We start from the raw sequence: 17,958 nt of genomic DNA, 5'->3' as shown, positions 1-17,958 counted from the left end.
CTGGGAAATCAGAAGCACATCACAGGTGACTTCCTCATTCTTTGGCAGGTGCAGATCCAAAGACCAGCTATTAGAGAAGACCAGCGGACAGTGCTCACCGAAGTCCATGTCATTCTGTTCATTGTTCAAGTGCTTCCTCTGGAAGAAGAGTTCCTGGCAGAGGCTTTCTGGAATAGATCTCATCTTTTTCTGTAAGCACTAGATATGGAAATAATGATAACAAAATATAAAGAAGAAAACCCTGGGAACATGCCGTGGAAACTGTGTCTACTGTCGCACCCAGCCTCCTACCCGAAACAGCTACTACGAAGGCTGTACAAAGCAGAGCCAACCGTGGCATCCGGAACTGGAGGGCCAGTGGGACAAGCAGGACGACAAGGCCAACACGTGTGCTAGGAGCACGGGAAGCCGCTGCACACTCCAGCCTGCTTCTCCCTCAGATATTGTCTGGGCTGTAGCAGGGGTCACTAGAGCCCCGATGGCTGTCAACAGGCCACTGACATGAGGAGAAAGGAAGGGGTCCAAATCCTAGAGGGGCTAGAATTGGAGAAGAAAACCTCAGAAAGGATGAAACTGCAGAGGAGGAGCCTAAATCAGCTTACAAATTCCCCTCAACTCACCAGCTGATCCAGGATGAGAGGCTGGGAACCCAGTAGAAAGCAGGAACCGGGAGCCTGAGGAACTGGACTAAAATGTCACCAGCCTCCTGAGCTGAGCAGACACAGGCAAGAATTAAAGTCCCAGCAAAGAGGAGGCCCTGGGAGAACACCCTGCCTTCAGCTTAGACTCCAGAACAGCCTCAACTAGTAGGAAGAGCAAAATCTTAGCTAGAAAAGCATAAAACTAAACTTCAATTAGAGCAAGACAATCACTGACGCCCATCTACCTGCCAGAAGAAAGTACAACCCTATATGAAAGGATAGAACCTCTTTCAAAGTTTCCCTAATCCATAATCCCTGATATAATAAGAAATTAGGAAACATGATAAAGTCGGACAATTTGCAAAAAAAAAAAAAAAAAAAAAAAACAATAAAACAACCATGAGAAAAAAGAAATGAGAAAAGGAAAAGACTGCTGAGTGCCAACTGTAATGAAAATCTACCCCCAAATGAAGAAGAAATGAAAAGACAAAAATTTCCTGATTCTTACAGGCTCATCAATTTGAAATCAATAGATAAAAGTCGTGTCAACATCCTATCACTCTAAAAGGCAGTATCTGATATTGAGGGCCTTGTTACTAAGTGTGAGAGCAGACCAACAGCAGAAACCAAGATCAACTGACATGATACAAGCTGGCAAAAAGTTCCAACTGACACAAAGAAAAAGAATGGACAATCAGAACACAGGAGCCATGTCAGAGGTACTCCAAAGGCCTAACACAGCCTGAGTCACAAGAGGAGAGAAAGACAAAAGCAGGATCTGAAGAGATAAACAGCAGTGACTTTCCTGAAGTTGACGAAAGACACCAGTCACAAACACAAGAATTCTGTCCAATATTTTAAAAAGAACAAATACCGCTGGGCGCAATGGCGCAGGCCTATAATCCCAGTGACTCCAGAGGATGAGGCAGGAGGATCGCAAGTTCAAAGCCAGCCTCAGCAAAGGCAAGTTGCTTAGCAACTTAGTGAGACCCTGTCTCTAAATAAAATACAAAATAGGGCTGGGCATGTGGCTCACTGGCCAAGTGACCCTGAGTGTTGGAGAATGGGGCGGGAGGAGGGGCCTGGGCGGGAAGGAGAGCCCAGGCCCTCCCTGCAGTAGCTCCACCTGGAGTAGCTCCACCAGTCAGATGGGTCCCTCAAGCTGCGCATCCTGCTTGAGGTCAATAGGAAAGTCTTTGCTGTGACCAAATGCCGCAAGTTGTAGGGCCCCACGGGTGCATATGGAATATTTGCTGGTAGGGATGCCTCCAGAAGACTCACAACATTTTGCCTAGATAAGGATGCATTTAGAGATGAATATGATGATCTCTCAGACTTGAATGCAGTGCAAATGGAGAGTGTTCAACAATGGGAAATGCAGTTGAAAGAAAAAATATGATTATGTAGGCAGATTCCTAAAACCAGGGGAAGAACCTTCAGGATATACAGATGAAAAAACGTACCAAGGATCACAATAAACAGGATTAAACTCTGTAAACAACCAAAGTCAGGGGCCTTCAGAACTGCAATTCTCGCCCCCTTTCACAGACTGTCCAGTGTCTTTGGGTTTGATTCACCTGCTGCGAAGAACATTCGACAGACTGTGTACAAGATGTATGGGTCTCACCATGAAGACTTGAACACTAGGCATCTTTTATGCTGCCAGACTCATTTGTTGCAGTTGTTTGTGATGTCTGGGGTGGCTTCATCGTCCTGAAAAGGAGGAAAAGGGGATTTCTTAAACTGCAAGAAAGTCATGAGGTTACTTTTAGCTTTTTCCCTTTCTCTTTTATCTTCCTCTCTTCCCCCTTCCCCCTTCCTCCCTTCCTCCTTTCTTCTCATCTTCCCTTCTTTCCTACTCTTCCTTCCTTCCCCTCCCCCTTTTTTAAGATATCAAAGACAACTGGGTGTGTATTTGCTACTTTGCATTTTTGAGCACTGAGGACGGAGGAGACCTGAGCAGGGGAGGAGGTTGTTACACATTGAGTTGAGAAGTTTAAGCTACTGAAACATGGAAATGTGAATTCCCAAACTTTTCCTTTAGGGGCTTTGTCAGGGAAAAGAAAAAAAAAAAACATTTCTAAGAAATCTTAGGAACTTAGAATGGATTTAAGTGAGTTCAAGTCAAAGCAGTTTCCCAATTGAGATCCTTTGAAACCAGTTTTACTCCTTTCCTTCCTTCCTCTAGGTCAAATCAATATTTATTGTGCCTTATTTCATGTCCATAGACTTGAATTATTATTAGGGTAAGCCTTCACATGAATTCAGAAGTCACTACAAGCAGCATTGAGACTGAAGTTGGAATATTCTGTTGATCACAAAACCTTGATGTCATTCTGTGTATATAGAATGCAAAAGGAATAGTTAGTGTTAGCTGACCTATATGTTAATATACCCAAACTTAGTTAGCAATGTCATGGCCAAATACATTCTTCCCATGCTTTTCTCTTTCCAAAATAAATAAATAAATAACTAAATAAAAACAAATCCACAACTCTTATCCCCCAACAGCGGCCTAATTTCAGGAGTCTGACCCTCACATCTCACTAGTGTGGGAGCAGGGTCATGGTATGGATGTCCCTGTGTGTGTGTCTGGGTGTGTGAGGGTACCTTGCAAGGGACTCTTTCTGCAGATACTGTAAATACAAGTACCGTTTTGATAAAGCATGTACAATGAATTTTTTTAAAAAAGATAGAAATACATGAACAGACTTCCTATGTTCAAGGATAAAAAGACCAGTTGATAGAAACGTGTCATTCCTTCCTAAATTTATCTATATATTTAATGTAACTGCAATAAACATCCAGAAAGGCATTTCTATGGTGCTTAAGTAGATTCTAAAATTTATGAAATGTTAAAGGACTAAAACTGTCCATATATTTTTAAAGCAAGAGAAAAAAGAGGCTCACTCTTTCAGATATTTATATTCAGTTTAACATCACAATTCTGTAGGAAGAAACACACTGACCAAACATAAAGAAAATCTACAACCACAGCTACCCATAGATGTATGCAGAAATACACTGGAGACGGTTTGGCAGATCAGTGGTGAGGGTGGGAAAATGGCTCTTCACATGGAACAAGAGGAAATAACACTCTGAGTCAGTGTCTACTGAAATGAATTAAATATTTAAAAGTAAAACGCTCAGAGCAAAACTGAAGCGTCCAGAAGACAATGAAAGGAAACTTTATAGTACCTTAGAGTAGAGGAGCATCTCTCACATAAGATACAAAGAGCACCAAACTTCAAATTTTTAACTGGTAAGTTTTGACTCTCTTAAAATTTCAAACTACTACTTATCAGAATAGGCCTTAAGAAAAGAGAAAATGCCAAGCAGAAATTTGGAGAAGATATCCACAATCTGTAACACCTGTGACGACAAGGTGATTGATTCTACAGTCTGTAAGGTATTCTAACACAGCAAAAAGAAAAAGACAAAGTCTAATCGGAATATAGACAAAAGACAGAACAGGCACGGCATGAAAGGTAAAGTACTTTGAACCAATAACGTTAAGATATAATCAACCAAATTAATAAACAGGAAAGCGCATGCCACAAAGATACTATCTTGGACCCATTGATGGGACAAAGACCAGAAGAGAGGCAGAAAAATGAAGAGAAGTCTGACAATTGGAGGAAATGTGGAATTTCTAATATATTCCTGATGGGAGTAAAATGACCTGTCTAATCTGAAAAAATATCAGCATATTTTCCTATTACTTGAATATTCTCACACCTCCTGAACCAGCAATTCCACTACTCAGTGAGCTTCCAAGAGAAACTTTCACCCGTGCACCAGACTACACATGAATATTCAAGATGACACTGTTTTTAAGGCAGAACCCAGGAAATAAGTCAGTTACCCATCATCAACAACAACAAAAAATAATGAGAGATGTAGGGGACTATTGTGATTTTTCAGTAACTGAAGACAGCCACGTTGGGAGCTACATCTCAAGCTAGGCTACCCAGGACATATATCAACAACATAACTTGCTTCAACTAAACTGAATTAGTTTGCTCTTACTTTCCTGTACAGGAGCGCCTATTTCATCAATAAAAGTCTACTCAAATTCTGAAGATTATGAATTTGACAGAATTCATGGCAAAAACATCAAAGTATTTTGATAAACACAGAATGTGTTTCGATGGCACACATCAGGACAGAGCTGGCTTCTGCAAGGGGGTTTGAACAGTCACGTCAACAAATACAAAAAAAGGCGACATCTCTATGACTGACTTTTCAAGTGAGTGAGCAGGTGGCCTGCAACAGGGGCAGTGGGCCCAGCTGCCAAACATGGAGCTGTAGGATTTGGTGTATGCCCTGCTGGGTTGCAGTCTTGCTTTGGTTTAAAACCTCCTTGATATTTTCCTGTTCCTCCCCTTTGAACTGGGAATGTTTACCCTGCTCCTACTTACTATTTCAAATCGGAAGTAAAATACTGTTATAATTTAATTTTTATAGCATCCTAAAGCTGAACTGCCTTGTGTCTCAGCATACACAACTTAACGCTGTTGAGCAATGCCAAAGCTGTCAAAACTTTGAGATTCTTTGGGATTTGTGTACAAAATGTGGGTGCATTTGACTTTGTTAAGATGGACATGAACCTTTCAGGTGGCTATAGTAGAATATCATGGTTTGGTACTGAACTGTTACCCAGAGATTCCTGTGTTCAAGGATTACTTCCCAGAGTAAGTGCTATTGGGAGTTGGTGAAGTCATCTAAAGGTGGGGCCTAGTAGAAGTCTCATAAAGAGCCCCAAGTGCTGTAATCAGAGCTTAACAAGCAATTCAAGTGGGAGTTTAGAAGACCCTTAAAGTGGATTATGATAGCCTGATCCCTCCTCCTTACTCCCTTTGCTCTTGATGGGAATTGTAGAACCCCTGCCCAGTCTTTGTCCTCACCTTCACTCCCTGGCCATCACGTGAGCAACTTTCTTCCACCACACATTCCCTGTCATAATGGGCTGTTTCAAAAAGAAATGCAGCCAAAACATTTTGGAACCGCCAAAACTGTGAGCCAAATTATTAGAAGAAAAAAAAAAGAGAAACATTTCCATTCCTAAGTTGATTATCTCAGAAATTTGTCATTGTGATGGAAAGCTGACCAAAGCATGGGGCTAGTTGTAATAGGTCTCTTCTAAGTGGGCAGAGGAAAACAAGAGGTGGTGAACTCCCAGTGGGATCCACTAGAGACTGTTAAATGGAGCACTGACATTTCAGGACTACTGATCTTGCTCCAGTCATACCTTCCCAACCACCCTGGCCAAATGTATGCTCATTGCTAATCCCCCTTCCTTAACCAGCCTCACCATCCACCATGCACTTGATCCATTCCTCCATGGTAAACCGCATCACGTGGTTCCCTTTCACATGCCAGGAATCAGGCTCCTCAACAAATACGGCACAGCAAAAGCTCTCTACATGGAGTGCACAGACGTAGCCACGATGTCTTCCTTCATCATGGACTTCAATGAGTTTGCAGGAGTAATTAATCGTCTTCTTCTCTTTACAGAAATGATGGACAGGAAGCTCCCTAATTGTCTTTTCTATCTCAGAAAGATACCAAGGCTGTCCTTCAAAGCCAATTATTTCTTTTGTTTGGCTATGTATACCAAAGAACAAATATCCCCCATCAGTATTTGCAAATGCGGAAACATATTGAGGTACCTCTTCTTTCATGAACTCCAACACATCTTCTCTTTTACAATTTTCTTCTTTTCCAAACTCATCTGTACCTGGGACTAATTTAGTAGCAACAAATGTTGATTCAGAAAAGTTGACTTTACTTCTGTATGTAAGTTTTGTCTTGCTAAAAACCTCTGAAGGTGAGTCCACCACACTACTTTCTTCAGTAGGGACCTTCATTGCATTCGTTTTTGGTGTTGAAAATAATCTGGATCCAGTTTTCTTCTCTTGGAGGAAAGCCGGTGCATGGGGACCATCCATGACAATTGTAGATGTTGTATTTTTGCTATACAGATTGGTTCTCAACGTGACAATCTGCTGACCAGAGCTATCCAAGCTCCAGGATTTCACAAAAATCAAAAATGTGTTAGCATTCTGCATGAAGTCAAGGTAATTTAGAACACGAGGCAGCATATCGCTGAAAGATATTTCCAAATCTTCTCCTATTCCGTCTTCATTATACTTATACTCTGTATTCTCGATTTCAGCCTTGATAACTCCTCCTCCAGAATTCAGCAAAGCACACATGGCTCGTGAGACAGCCTCTTTCTGCCTTTTTTTCCTTTGTTTGTCCTTCATGCTGTTCCTATTCTTCTCTCCAAGAGTGACTTTTCCTACATCTAAAACCAGCTCATTATAATCAGTTTCAAAATCAATTCTGATGTTTACGTCCACAGTGGCCATTTGGTTTCCAAGCTGAAATTCTTTCCTGTAAAACCGACAGAGCCATTAGAATGGGACCCAGGCAGGAGTAAGCAAATTCTGAATTCTGAGGGAAACAGAGTTTTGGGGTTTGTTTGCGTGTTTGTTTTGGTACCAGGGATAGAACCCAGGAGTGCTCAACCCCTGAGCCACATGCCCAGCCTTTGTAGAAGTCGCCCTGGACTGGGAAGTACAAGGCTAGGAAGTGACAGGTTTGGGGGCAGATTATCACAAAAGACCCACAACTTACACTCTTAGCGGTAGTTTGATTTTGCTGCCATAGATTTCCATCATGCTCTTCTAATTCCTTAAATCTTCCCTTACTCTGTGCTTATATCATTCTTTCTGATCATTCATTTTGTATAGATTGTGTTTTCTCTTCTTTCCTTATACAAACCCCAGAAGGGAATCTACATTTTTGACCTTGTCCTTGAGTCAAGATTTAATCATACAATTGTATCAAATTTCCATCGTGATTTTAATGATTTCAACTTTTACAGCGTTTACCTTCCTTTTCTCCTTTTGTAGGGAGTTTTGGGGTTTGTTTGCGTGTTTGTTTTGGTACCAGGGATAGAACCCAGGAGTGCTCAACCCCCGAGCCACATGCCCAGCCTTTTTCATATTTTATTTACAGATGGGGTCTCACTGAGTTGCTGAGGTCCTCAGTAAGTTGCTGACGCTGGCTTTGAACCTTGATCCTTCCTGCCTCAGCCTCCTGAGCCACTGGGAGACAGCTATGTGCCACCACACCAGGCTATGGTAGGAAGTCCTTTGGGAAAATTGTCACTTGGAATTCTAGGGGCAATCAGCAATATGACATGTTAGTTATTTTTTTCTTCCTGTTAACAATAATAAATGTGATTCAAAATATTTGGCCCTTGCTCTTAAGCAAAGTGGGCCATGTCACTGTGTCCTTTTCCTATTAGAAAACCACAGTATCTTCAATGAGGGAAAATCCTTACACTCAACCCGCCTGCATTATGGTCTGATTGTTTGTGTCCCCTCAACATTAATATGTTGAAAACTTTACCCCCAAGATGATTAGGCCTTTGGGAGGTGGGGACATGAAGACACAGCACTTGACCATAGGATTCGTGTTTTTACAAAAGAACCCTAGAAGGCTGGCTCAGCCCTTCTGTGATGGGAAGACACAGAGAGAAGCTGGGAATCACCCTGGGAGAAGAGGCCTCACCAGAACCCAACCATGCTGGCACCTTGATCTTGCACTTGCCAGCCTCCAGGACGGAGAGAGAAACACATTTCAGCAATTTATAAGCCGCCCAGCTCCCAATCAATGGTGATTTGTTACAGCATCCTGCATGTCCTAAGGCAGTCTGCCTTAGTCTGGGTACTTCTAATCCATTAGCTTGTGCCTCTGAGGCCACTGGGATTACTGCTTGGCTTGAAAACTAAAAGATCTTTGGGTTCATCAATAGGTATAGAGACAGTTGATAGAAAAGTCCATCCTAGGTCGTCATCACTACCCAGAAAAGGTTATCAGGAGTCATCATCTTCCTGGCCACTGCTGGGTCAGTAGTAGGCACAAGTGCAAGATATTCCTCTTGTCTCCATGATTTCCTCATCTTGTGACCCAGACCCCAGAACACCTGAGAATCCTACATGAATGATGAGCACTCCATACAGAAAAGAGCGTCATAAATCCATGTAACAGCAGTTCACAGGGACCAGACAAGCCTTTCAATACATGCCACCCCTCGACCGCATCAGAGTGATCACCATTCAACATGGAATAGGGGGCTCTGTGCTTTGGCCCAGGTGTGCTGGGTGACACTAATGCCTTCCTCCCACAGACCTCCCGTCTTCTTCCTTCTCCCCGTGGAAGCTGCACTGCACTGAAATGTGCAGAGAAAGGTTTTCAAACTACAGGAAATCTGTATTTTGAAAGTCACTTAAGATACCAGAAGGAAGGGATTTGGGGCTTGCTTCGTGGTGTGGACACTGACCCTTGGGAGGTTCTGAGCCCTCTCCATGCTCTGGAATGCCCACCTGGAAATTTCCCAGGCCCCTCCCATGGCCTGAGGTCAACCAGGACTAGCAGTGTCCTCCTGGGAAGCTGCCCAGACCTAGAGAAGATGGCCCATGTCCCATTTCTCTCATTTGGGATACACCACGACCTTCTATCCAAGGAACCCTGGGCCTATTGGGTTGTCTGGGACCCTGTGGCTGGCTGTGGATCCCAGGAGAACACCCCACAGGACTATTTCTTTCACAGGATCAAGCCAGGTTGCACTTCCAGGACAGTGTCAATAGGCTCTTAATCACTGACTCCAGTTATTTAGTTGACAAGGGAGCCCAACACGTTTGCTGGTAGAATTCACCACTGAAAACTTCTGATTCCAGGGTTTTCTTTTGGGGGATTGTTGGCTTGTTTTCATTATTAATTCAGTCTCCCTACTAGGTATTGACCTGTTTAGATTTTCTATTTCTTCCTGATTCAGTGTACGTAGGTTGTGTTTCTAAGATTTTCTTTATTCCATCTCTATTTTCTAATTTGATGACATACTCTTGCTCGTAGTTCTCACTGATAATCTTTTACTTCTGAGAAAACCACTAGTAAATTTGTTTCTTTCCTTTCTGATTTTAGTACTTTCATTTTCTTTTTCTTTCTTATCAATCTAACTAAAGATTTGCTGGATTTTGTAAAAAAAAAAAAAAACAACTTTCTTTTATTGTTTTCTACTTTCTACTCCATTATTTCACTTATTTCTGCTCTAATATTTATAATTTCCCATCTTCTGCTGACTTGTGATTAGTTCTTTCTTGTTTTCTTCCCTGTGTCTCTGAGGTCTAGTGTCAGGCTGTTGACTTGAGATCTTTCTTCACTTTCACTGTAGGTGTTTACACTATTCAAAGCCTCCCTGTAGAACTACTCTTACTAGATCTCTAAATTTTGGTATATTGTGTTTCGTTTTCATTTATCTCAAGATATTTACTAATTTTTCTTGTGATTTCTCATTTCTCGTTTTGTCATTTCAGGAGTGTGCTATTTAATTTCTGTATATTTGTGATTTTTCCAGCTTTTTGCTTCTATTGGTTGCTCTCCCCGGCCCCAAGAAGGTAGTGGAGATGGGAATAGGAAAGCAATAAAAGGAATTAGACTAATTTTCCTATGTTCACATATGCATATGCAACCAGTGAACTCCACCTCATGTACAACCACAAGAACAGGATCCTAATTAGAGTAAGTTATACTCATGTTTCCATAATATATCAAAATATACTCTACTGTCATGTATATCTAAAGGACAAATGTTTTAAAGGTTATTATATTTTAAAAATTCTTGCATTTAATTTCACAGATGTTTTCCCCTTTCCGATTTCTTCTCAAATTGGCTCCTGAACCCTTCTTATAAACGTTTCAATTCAATTATTGCATTTTTTAGCTCTACTTCTTCTTTGAGTTTCTTTTCATAATTTCTAATATTTCTTGACATGGTCATTTTACTTATATGTTTTTTCCTGAATTCCTTTAGTTCTTAATATACATTTCCTTTAGGTCTCTGGACAAATTTAAGACAGTTGTGGGATTTTGTTTGTATCTTTTTTCAGCAGATGACTAAACTTTATGTGTATATAATGTAGGAAAGGTTGTTTTAAAATATGTGTATGTTGTGGGATGATTCAATTAAGGTAAATAATATATTGTTTATTTTACTGATGTGCCTTTTTGTGGCGAGAACACTTAAAACCTACTCTCTGAGTAATTTTTCAAGAACACAATATGCTGCTATGACATGGAGTCACTGTTGTACATGAAGACATGAGGGGAAAGAGAATAATCATGCTATTAAACTATGGAGAATGCTCGGCATGGCAGGAATACACAGCTTTCTCTGCTTTTTTGTATAAAGATGTCACATTAAAACAATTACTGTTTGAAATTTCAACTGAAACCATTGTGCTTACCTAGCTTCTTGGTGATTCATCTCTACCAGGAGTCAAGATTTCTCCTGTAGCCTCAGTTCTTCTGGGACCTGTCAGAGTTTTAAGTACCTGTTGGCCCTTTTTATGTCTTCATTTGAGAAATGTCTATTATGTTCATTTCATAACGAGGTTATTTGATGTCTCGCAATATGTTGAGTTCTTTCTATATTTTGGATAGTAGGCCCTTATCAGGAATGTGACTGCCAAGTACTTCCTCCCACCCTGTAGGTTATCTCAATCTTTTGATTGTTTCCTTTCCTGTAGAGAAACATTTCAATTTGATGTAGTCCCATTCGTCTAGCTTAGGTTTTGTTATCTGCACTTTGGGGAACATATTTTAAAAAAATCATTGCCCAAACTAATGTCACAGAGCTTTTCTCCTTTGTTTTCATGTGCTAGTTTTCAGTTTCTGGTCTTGCACAAGTTTTTCATCTATTTTGAGTTGATTTGTGTCTCAGGTGCAAGAAAAAGGTTCTTATTTTACTCTTCTCCACGTGGATAAAAAGACATTTGTTTTTTACAGCCTTTCTTTTTAATATGTCCATGGGTCTTACCTTCCTCAGGGAGAAGTTCTGCCAAATTACTTTCTTCTTAAGCATAAGCTATGTTCCCCTGGTTTTAATGCCTTCAGAGCTTCTGCTGAAAATCAGGCATTTAAAACAAACTACCATGTCTCCCAATCTTTGCAGACCAGCTCTATACCCGGGCAGCTCTTTACAGATGAGCTGATCTTATTCTGATCCCAGGGACCAGCTTGAGGTCAAAGTTTAAAGTCTTCTCAGGTATATCCTAAGCATTCACCCTGCCTATTCTGAATGGACTTTTCTCAATTCCTCCTATAAATAGCTGCTTTTGAATATCTTGATTACCCCCCAAATCTTCACCACCCTCTGCTCCTCTCCTGGGCCTTGGATTGCTCATACATATCCGCAGCTGTAATCTCTTGCCCCAGGCATACAGGGGTATGTAGTCTCCCTACAATCTTCACATGCAGTGGCAGTCACATTTCCCCATGAAATGAGATCCAAGTTGGGTGGTCCAGAGACCTATCCTTCAGCCAGTCCTCAGGCAGATTAGAACCCTGCCAATCAGGTTTGCTCTGGCCCCTGCACTTCAAGGGAAGGGACTGCAAACAGTGCTGCTGCCCCCTGCAGCCTGAGACTTTGCTATGCCAGGGAGAGGAATGGCAGGGGCAAGAAAAAACATCCTTACCTTTTCTACAGGTTTGAATGTGGCTGCTTCTTGATTGGGCCTCTGCGTGGTTGCTGTAAACCTCTGCCTTTGACTTCAGTCAGTTTCTGTTGCTTTGGATGTTTCCACAAGGGGGAAGCTTCCTAGTCTCCACTTTGCTGACATGAGCCCTCTCATTATTCTTTTCTTTCATTCTTTTTTCTGTTTCTTTGTTTTCTTTTGTTTTTATTTTTCCATTTTGTTTTTTTGTTGTTGTTATTGTTGCCCTGACGGGCCTTGCCCTTCTTAGCACAAGCAACCATTTGGTCTCAGCCTCCCTAGGAGCTGGGGCTACAGGTTTGTAACATCCTGCTGCCTCTATCCTCATTTCTAAATAATAAATTCAGTTTGTTAATAATTTGCTCTTATGATATTCCTCTCTTTTTTCACATTCTACTTTCACATCATTGCTAGATTTTGTTCACATCAACTTTTATGGTGACTTTATAAAATCAGTTGGGTATCGATCCTCGTTTTCTATCCACTAACATCGTACCCAACATGGTGGCTTTCCGTGGCAGAGTTTACCAAGGTCTGTCACACTTGCAGAAACTAAAATAGAAAGTTTTGAATCTTCCTATGTTATATAATCACTTTTGGAAAATAATGATCACCTGTGTTTATAACATCTTACCAACTGCTGCATAATTTTATAGGTAGTATAAAAGAACTCTTAGGTAATTATTCCTGTATACCTGAGAATTGAAGTTGCTTTTCAGTGTTTATTGTAATAATTCCAAGACCTCGGCTCTGTTAGATTGAGACTCAGGTATTCAAATGACCTCATGGAATGTTCATGGAGCCCAAGAGTCCCCTGGCTAAGTACTTCAGTTCTACATACAGATGTGGTTCACACATAAAGAAACAGCCACTTGGCCCCAGGGGGGAAGGCCACAGCAGACCAGAGTGCAGAAAAGAGGAACTGAAACCCTGGCTCAGAAAAAAAAAAAAAAATCATATAGGGGAAGAGACAGTCTGGGCATGGAGAAATCAAGGCTCAAGCTAAAACAAGAGGTTTTACCTGATCTTGTACACTCGGAATTAAATCAAGTATACAAAGTGCATATACACACTGTGAGTGGTTGATGGAGTTTGAATTACTGCAGCAGCTGATGAAATACTAACAATTGGAGACGTATTATCAAATGATTTCCTAAAGGATTGCATCAGACTTTCACTAGCAAGCTTCTCTTGGGCAGAAGGATTACAGGGCTCCACCCTGGGCCTGTGCAGGCTGCTGGTTCTCAGTCTATAACAAAGTAGCCGCCTGCCCTCTGAGGGGCCTGGAAAATCAGAGCTGTGTCCTAAGACATCCTAGGACCTGGGCATTCATTCAGATGGGTCCCCTGGGCCTGGGCCCCTCCAGGAAAGCATTGGCACAGAACTCTGACAGCTCCCCAAACAGTGAGGCCGCAGGAGAAGCCTTGACTCCTGGGAGAGGAAAAACGGAGAAGCCAAGTAAGCAAAACTGTTTCAGTTTACATTTATAAGAAATATTGTTTTAATGGGACATCATTATCCAAAAAAGCAGAGAAACGTGTCTATTCCTGCCATGCTGAGCTTCCTCCACAGTATTAGGGCACAATTGGGGCCCTTTACCTCATTTCTTCGTATTTCTTACACAACAGGGGCAGCTGAACTATGAGTCACCTTCCTGTCGACCAGTCAGAAAAGATCCTCCATTTCTATTTCAAGAAGGGCAAGAGAGTCAGTTTCACTTCTGCTCAGTGACGCATTTGAATTTCTCCATCTTAGGTTCATGCCCTTCCAGGAGGAATAGGGTCCCTCATCTCATACTGTAGCCTCTGGAAGTAGACTGCTGTCACCTTTCCTCCCAGCCCCCATTCCAACACCCTCTGCATCTGGCCCTGCTATTAGGGACACTTCTGGTTCATCCACAATAAGCAAAAGGAGCAGCAGTCAATCACAGCAGCCTCCCCACCCCCAACATGCCTAAGGAGCCTTCTCACACCACAGGGAACTCGAAACTAGTGGCAGCTGTAGAAGAGGCTCCTTTAGGGGAACTTGTGGGCTGGGCTGGGTCCTTGGCCATCTCAGTCCAACACTCATGACCAGGTACAATTTTCACCATCCAAAACCAGTCTTCAGGCATATATCTGGGACACAATCCTTTAAAAAAAAATAAGCGGTAGACTGGACTCCACCAAGTCCCTAGTACCTTAAACTCAATGGCCTCCATGAACCCTTGGGTCTGGGTTCACAAGTTAGTTGTTTCCTCTAAATTCCTTTATTCCCTTGACGGTGGGAGAATTCTGTGAGGTGAGAAGTCGGGTAGAAATGCACAAAAGTGGCACCCAACTGACAGGAGAGACTAAGGAACATTCCTGGCCCCTCCTTGCTTACCAGTCCCACGTTCCATGGCATCTGGGAGGACAATGTGGTCATCTTTCTCCTCTTCTAGTTTATGAACTTTGGGCAGGGAACTCCTGTGCTTGCTTTTCCTTTCTGGACCTAGACTGCAGTTCTTCAGTGACACCCCCACATTTCCTCAACTCCACTCAAGTGCAGATCTCTAGGAGGATCCGAGGTGCCCTGGAGACCACAGGAGCCTGACCTGCACACTCGGCCAGTGCCTCTCTAACCCGTCTCCTAAACCACAGACCCCGACTCCCTGTCCCAGAGCTGTTTAAGGTCTCCCCTGTCCAAGCAGGGACCAAAGTCCTTCTGGCACACCATACCCCGTGGTCCAGAGTTCAAGGAGCCCAGTCCTCAATGTCCTGTTAAGGTCTGGGAGAAGGTGATCTGAACACTCCAACAACGATGCCAAGTTTCCCAGAAAAGAGAGACCCCAGTCAGTCTGGAGACCAGGGTTGGCGTGAGGGTCTTCCAGAAAGAGGTGGAGTTGTGCTGCTGGTGCCCCACCTCGCCCCAGAGTCAGATGCCTAGACCTGGGGGTGGGAGTAGAGTAGAAAACTAAGGCTGGAAAATGTGACTAAAGAGCAGGCCTCACTTTCCAGTGCATTGCCCCCTGAAACAAGACCTCTTGCAAACATCAGTGCACCCAGTGCATGCACTGGCCCTTGCATAGCAGGTGAAGGCAGGTGCCGGATAAACCCAGTCAGAAAAGAGAGCACCCTGCCTCAGAAACTTTCTTCCCCAGGCAAAGTGGAGAAGGAAACCTACCGAGCCCTTCTAAGTGTGGAGACAGGGTAGTTGCCCATAGATCCTTCCAGCTCTTCTGCCTTCTGTTTCCTGCACCCTAGTACCTTCCACTCTCAGCGCGACTCTCACACAGAATTTTCTAGTTCCCGTCTTCTATCGGGCTCATGACGCTCCAGGAAGTGAGGGCACTATGCTCAGTTGCACAATTGTCATTTGATTTGTCAAATTCGAAGAAGTATCTCCCTGTAGCGGGGTAACTCAGTATTTCCAAACTTTACTCTCATTCACAGGTCACTTGCTGTCACGTTGCTTAAAATCCCAGGTGCCTCCAGCAACAGGGAGGACAGCTGTCAATGCCTCAACCAAGGGGCAAGGAGCGGGTGCTCCACAGAAGGCAGAGTCCAATGCCTAGAGCTTGTAGAACAAGGAGCATCAGGGGACATCCTTTCACTGAGAGTCTACTATGGCTCCTGTGGTGCGACACAACCTACCTGCCTCTTGTTTCCCCTGGCTCTGGTCCACATTATGGGGGTACGTTTCTCTAGCTTAGCACTTCTCAAACCGATACCAGAAATCACAAGTCACCGGAAACCACAGCTTTCAAATGCTCAGAGGTACAAATGACAGTGGAGAGTGTACAAGTCTGAGTTGCTCTCACTGGGGAGCTGCTCCCCAGAGCCCACTGGGACTCAGCTGCAGACTGTTGGAGAGAGTCTCTGCTGCACATCTATCCAGGAGGCAAAGCAGACCACCTGTTCACAACACAGATCCTGAGAGCGCAGAGCTGGGCCTCATCTCAGTTCTTCCTCACGTCAGTTTTAAGAAATGGTTTCACTGAGGTGAAGAAACTCCTCTTCAGGAATTGACTTAAAAAACAGTGGAGCAGGAACTTTCCCAGAGCACAAGATAACTTCCAAGATGTAAGCTGACAAATAATAAGTGTTAGCATAACATAACGGGTGGGAGGCACATCATCTCCCTAGGGGCTCCCCAAGTACACAAAATTCATGCAACTTTTAAATCCTGTTATAATGACCTCTGGAGTATTGAGGGGACAGCACACATGGAGTACATTTATGGCCTAAAGTATAACAGAAGTAAGAGTGTGTGCACACTCCTACCTACTCAGAGAATGCTAACAGGAGCGTACAAACCCCTGCGTGCTGCTCCCAAAACATACTTCATTCTTTCTCCCCTCAGAGGTAAGACACCTCACAAATTTCACATTTAACATTCCCCTGTTTTTCTGCATAGTGTCACCATATTTTAAAATACATGAGGTTTGATTTCACATGATTGTAAATGGAAGCTCATAAAAATGAATTTGTACTTTGCGTTGGTTGTAAACTCTCCGTTGTTCCTTGACATTCTACTCACAAAGGCAGCATCTATATCCCTTCCCCTTGAACGTGTGCCAATCTTGGTATCCTGCTTGTAACCAAGAGAGTCAGGCATCAGCCATGCTGTGTCACTTCCAAGGGTTGATTTGAAAAGACAGTAGAGCTACACCCAAGGCCTCTGCAGGATTGTGTGTGTGTGTGTTTGTTGTGCATGTGTGTTGGCAGGGAGGACAACTAAGGACCCCCCAGCTGTTGATGTCTCTCCATCATCAACCACACACAGGTAAAGGAGTCTTTGGATGATTCCAGCCCCTTTGGTCAAGCTGGTCCACCAAAAGTGAAGGCAGCAGAAACAAGGCTCCCCCACTGTGCTCTGCATCTTTTCCAGACCCTCAGGATCCCTGAGTCTAATAAATGTTTATTTTATACTGGCTAAGTCCCAGGGGAATTTGTTACACACCCGTAGTAACTGGAGCAATACTGTGTGCATCTTCTGCAATCTTCCTACCTTTTTCCACCAACATTATGTTCCTGATGCATAGTCCTCAGTAGAAAATGGTGGCTCACATGTGAAGCCCAAGTGTAATCTACCAGATGCCACAATGCAGCACTGTCTTCACATTCTCCTTGATCTAAGTACTTTCCAACCCTTGGCATTTTTGCACTTACTCATTTTTCTCAACCATGAAAGTTTCAGTTTACTTCTCTCTGAGCAACAATCATTGATTGGCGTGTAACAACAAATTGTGCTGAAAATATCTATAGATCAATTAGGAAGCAATTGACATCTTTATGAGATTACAATTTGCCATCCAAGAACACAACACAGCTCTGTCATTTACATTGTCTTCAGTGCCTTACAATTTAGTTATATACGATTTTCTGTGATATTCTTGCACAACTTTAGCTGCATTTATTCGGATGCCCTTTATTTTGAGGCAGCTTAAATGATATATTTAAAAATATTTTCTACTGTTTTCAAAATAATATAATTGTTTCTCATTCCTTGATATCTAGATCTAACAAATTCACATGCTATTCTAATTCTAATGAGATTTCTTTTTTCTGCATAGTCAATAAAATTATTTTCTTCCCAGAATCTTATCACCTTTTCTTTTTCTTACTCAAATGCATGACTAGGACCTCTAGTGCAACACTGAACAGAAGTGATGATGTAGCCACTAATATGATGGCCCCTATCTTCAGGGCACATCGCAACAGTTCCTCATTATGAAAAATGATTGCTGTATGTCCTTCTAGTAAATGCCTTTGCCCATTTCCAAAAGC

At 42.6% G+C, this 17,958-nt stretch overlaps 1 protein-coding gene across 2 annotated transcripts; it reads right to left on the bottom strand.

Moving 5' to 3' along the window:
* Positions 1-187: 187 nt before the first annotated feature.
* On the bottom strand, positions 188-15,841 carry LOC144376102 (ribonuclease SLFN12-like). 2 transcript variants are annotated; one of them, XM_078042450.1, is made up of 3 exons: positions 15,353-15,841; positions 5,956-7,040; positions 188-2,354 (listed from the first exon to the last, which is right to left on the bottom strand). In XM_078042450.1, exons 1-3 carry the CDS (start codon positions 15,388-15,390, stop codon positions 2,347-2,349), a joined length of 1,131 nt encoding a protein of 376 aa, XP_077898576.1. In that variant the 5' UTR covers positions 15,391-15,841; the 3' UTR covers positions 188-2,346. The 2 variants fall into 2 exon arrangements, with proteins under 2 accessions (XP_077898576.1, XP_077898577.1); XM_078042451.1 differs by lacking the exon at positions 15,353-15,841 and adding an exon at positions 12,191-13,675.
* Between the last annotated feature and the right edge of the window lie 2,117 nt (positions 15,842-17,958).

This window comes from Ictidomys tridecemlineatus, chromosome 3 (genome assembly GCF_052094955.1).
Source record: "Ictidomys tridecemlineatus isolate mIctTri1 chromosome 3, mIctTri1.hap1, whole genome shotgun sequence".
NCBI classification, from domain to species: Eukaryota; Metazoa; Chordata; class Mammalia; order Rodentia; family Sciuridae; genus Ictidomys; species Ictidomys tridecemlineatus.
This window is presented reverse-complemented; position numbering and strand designations above follow the sequence as displayed.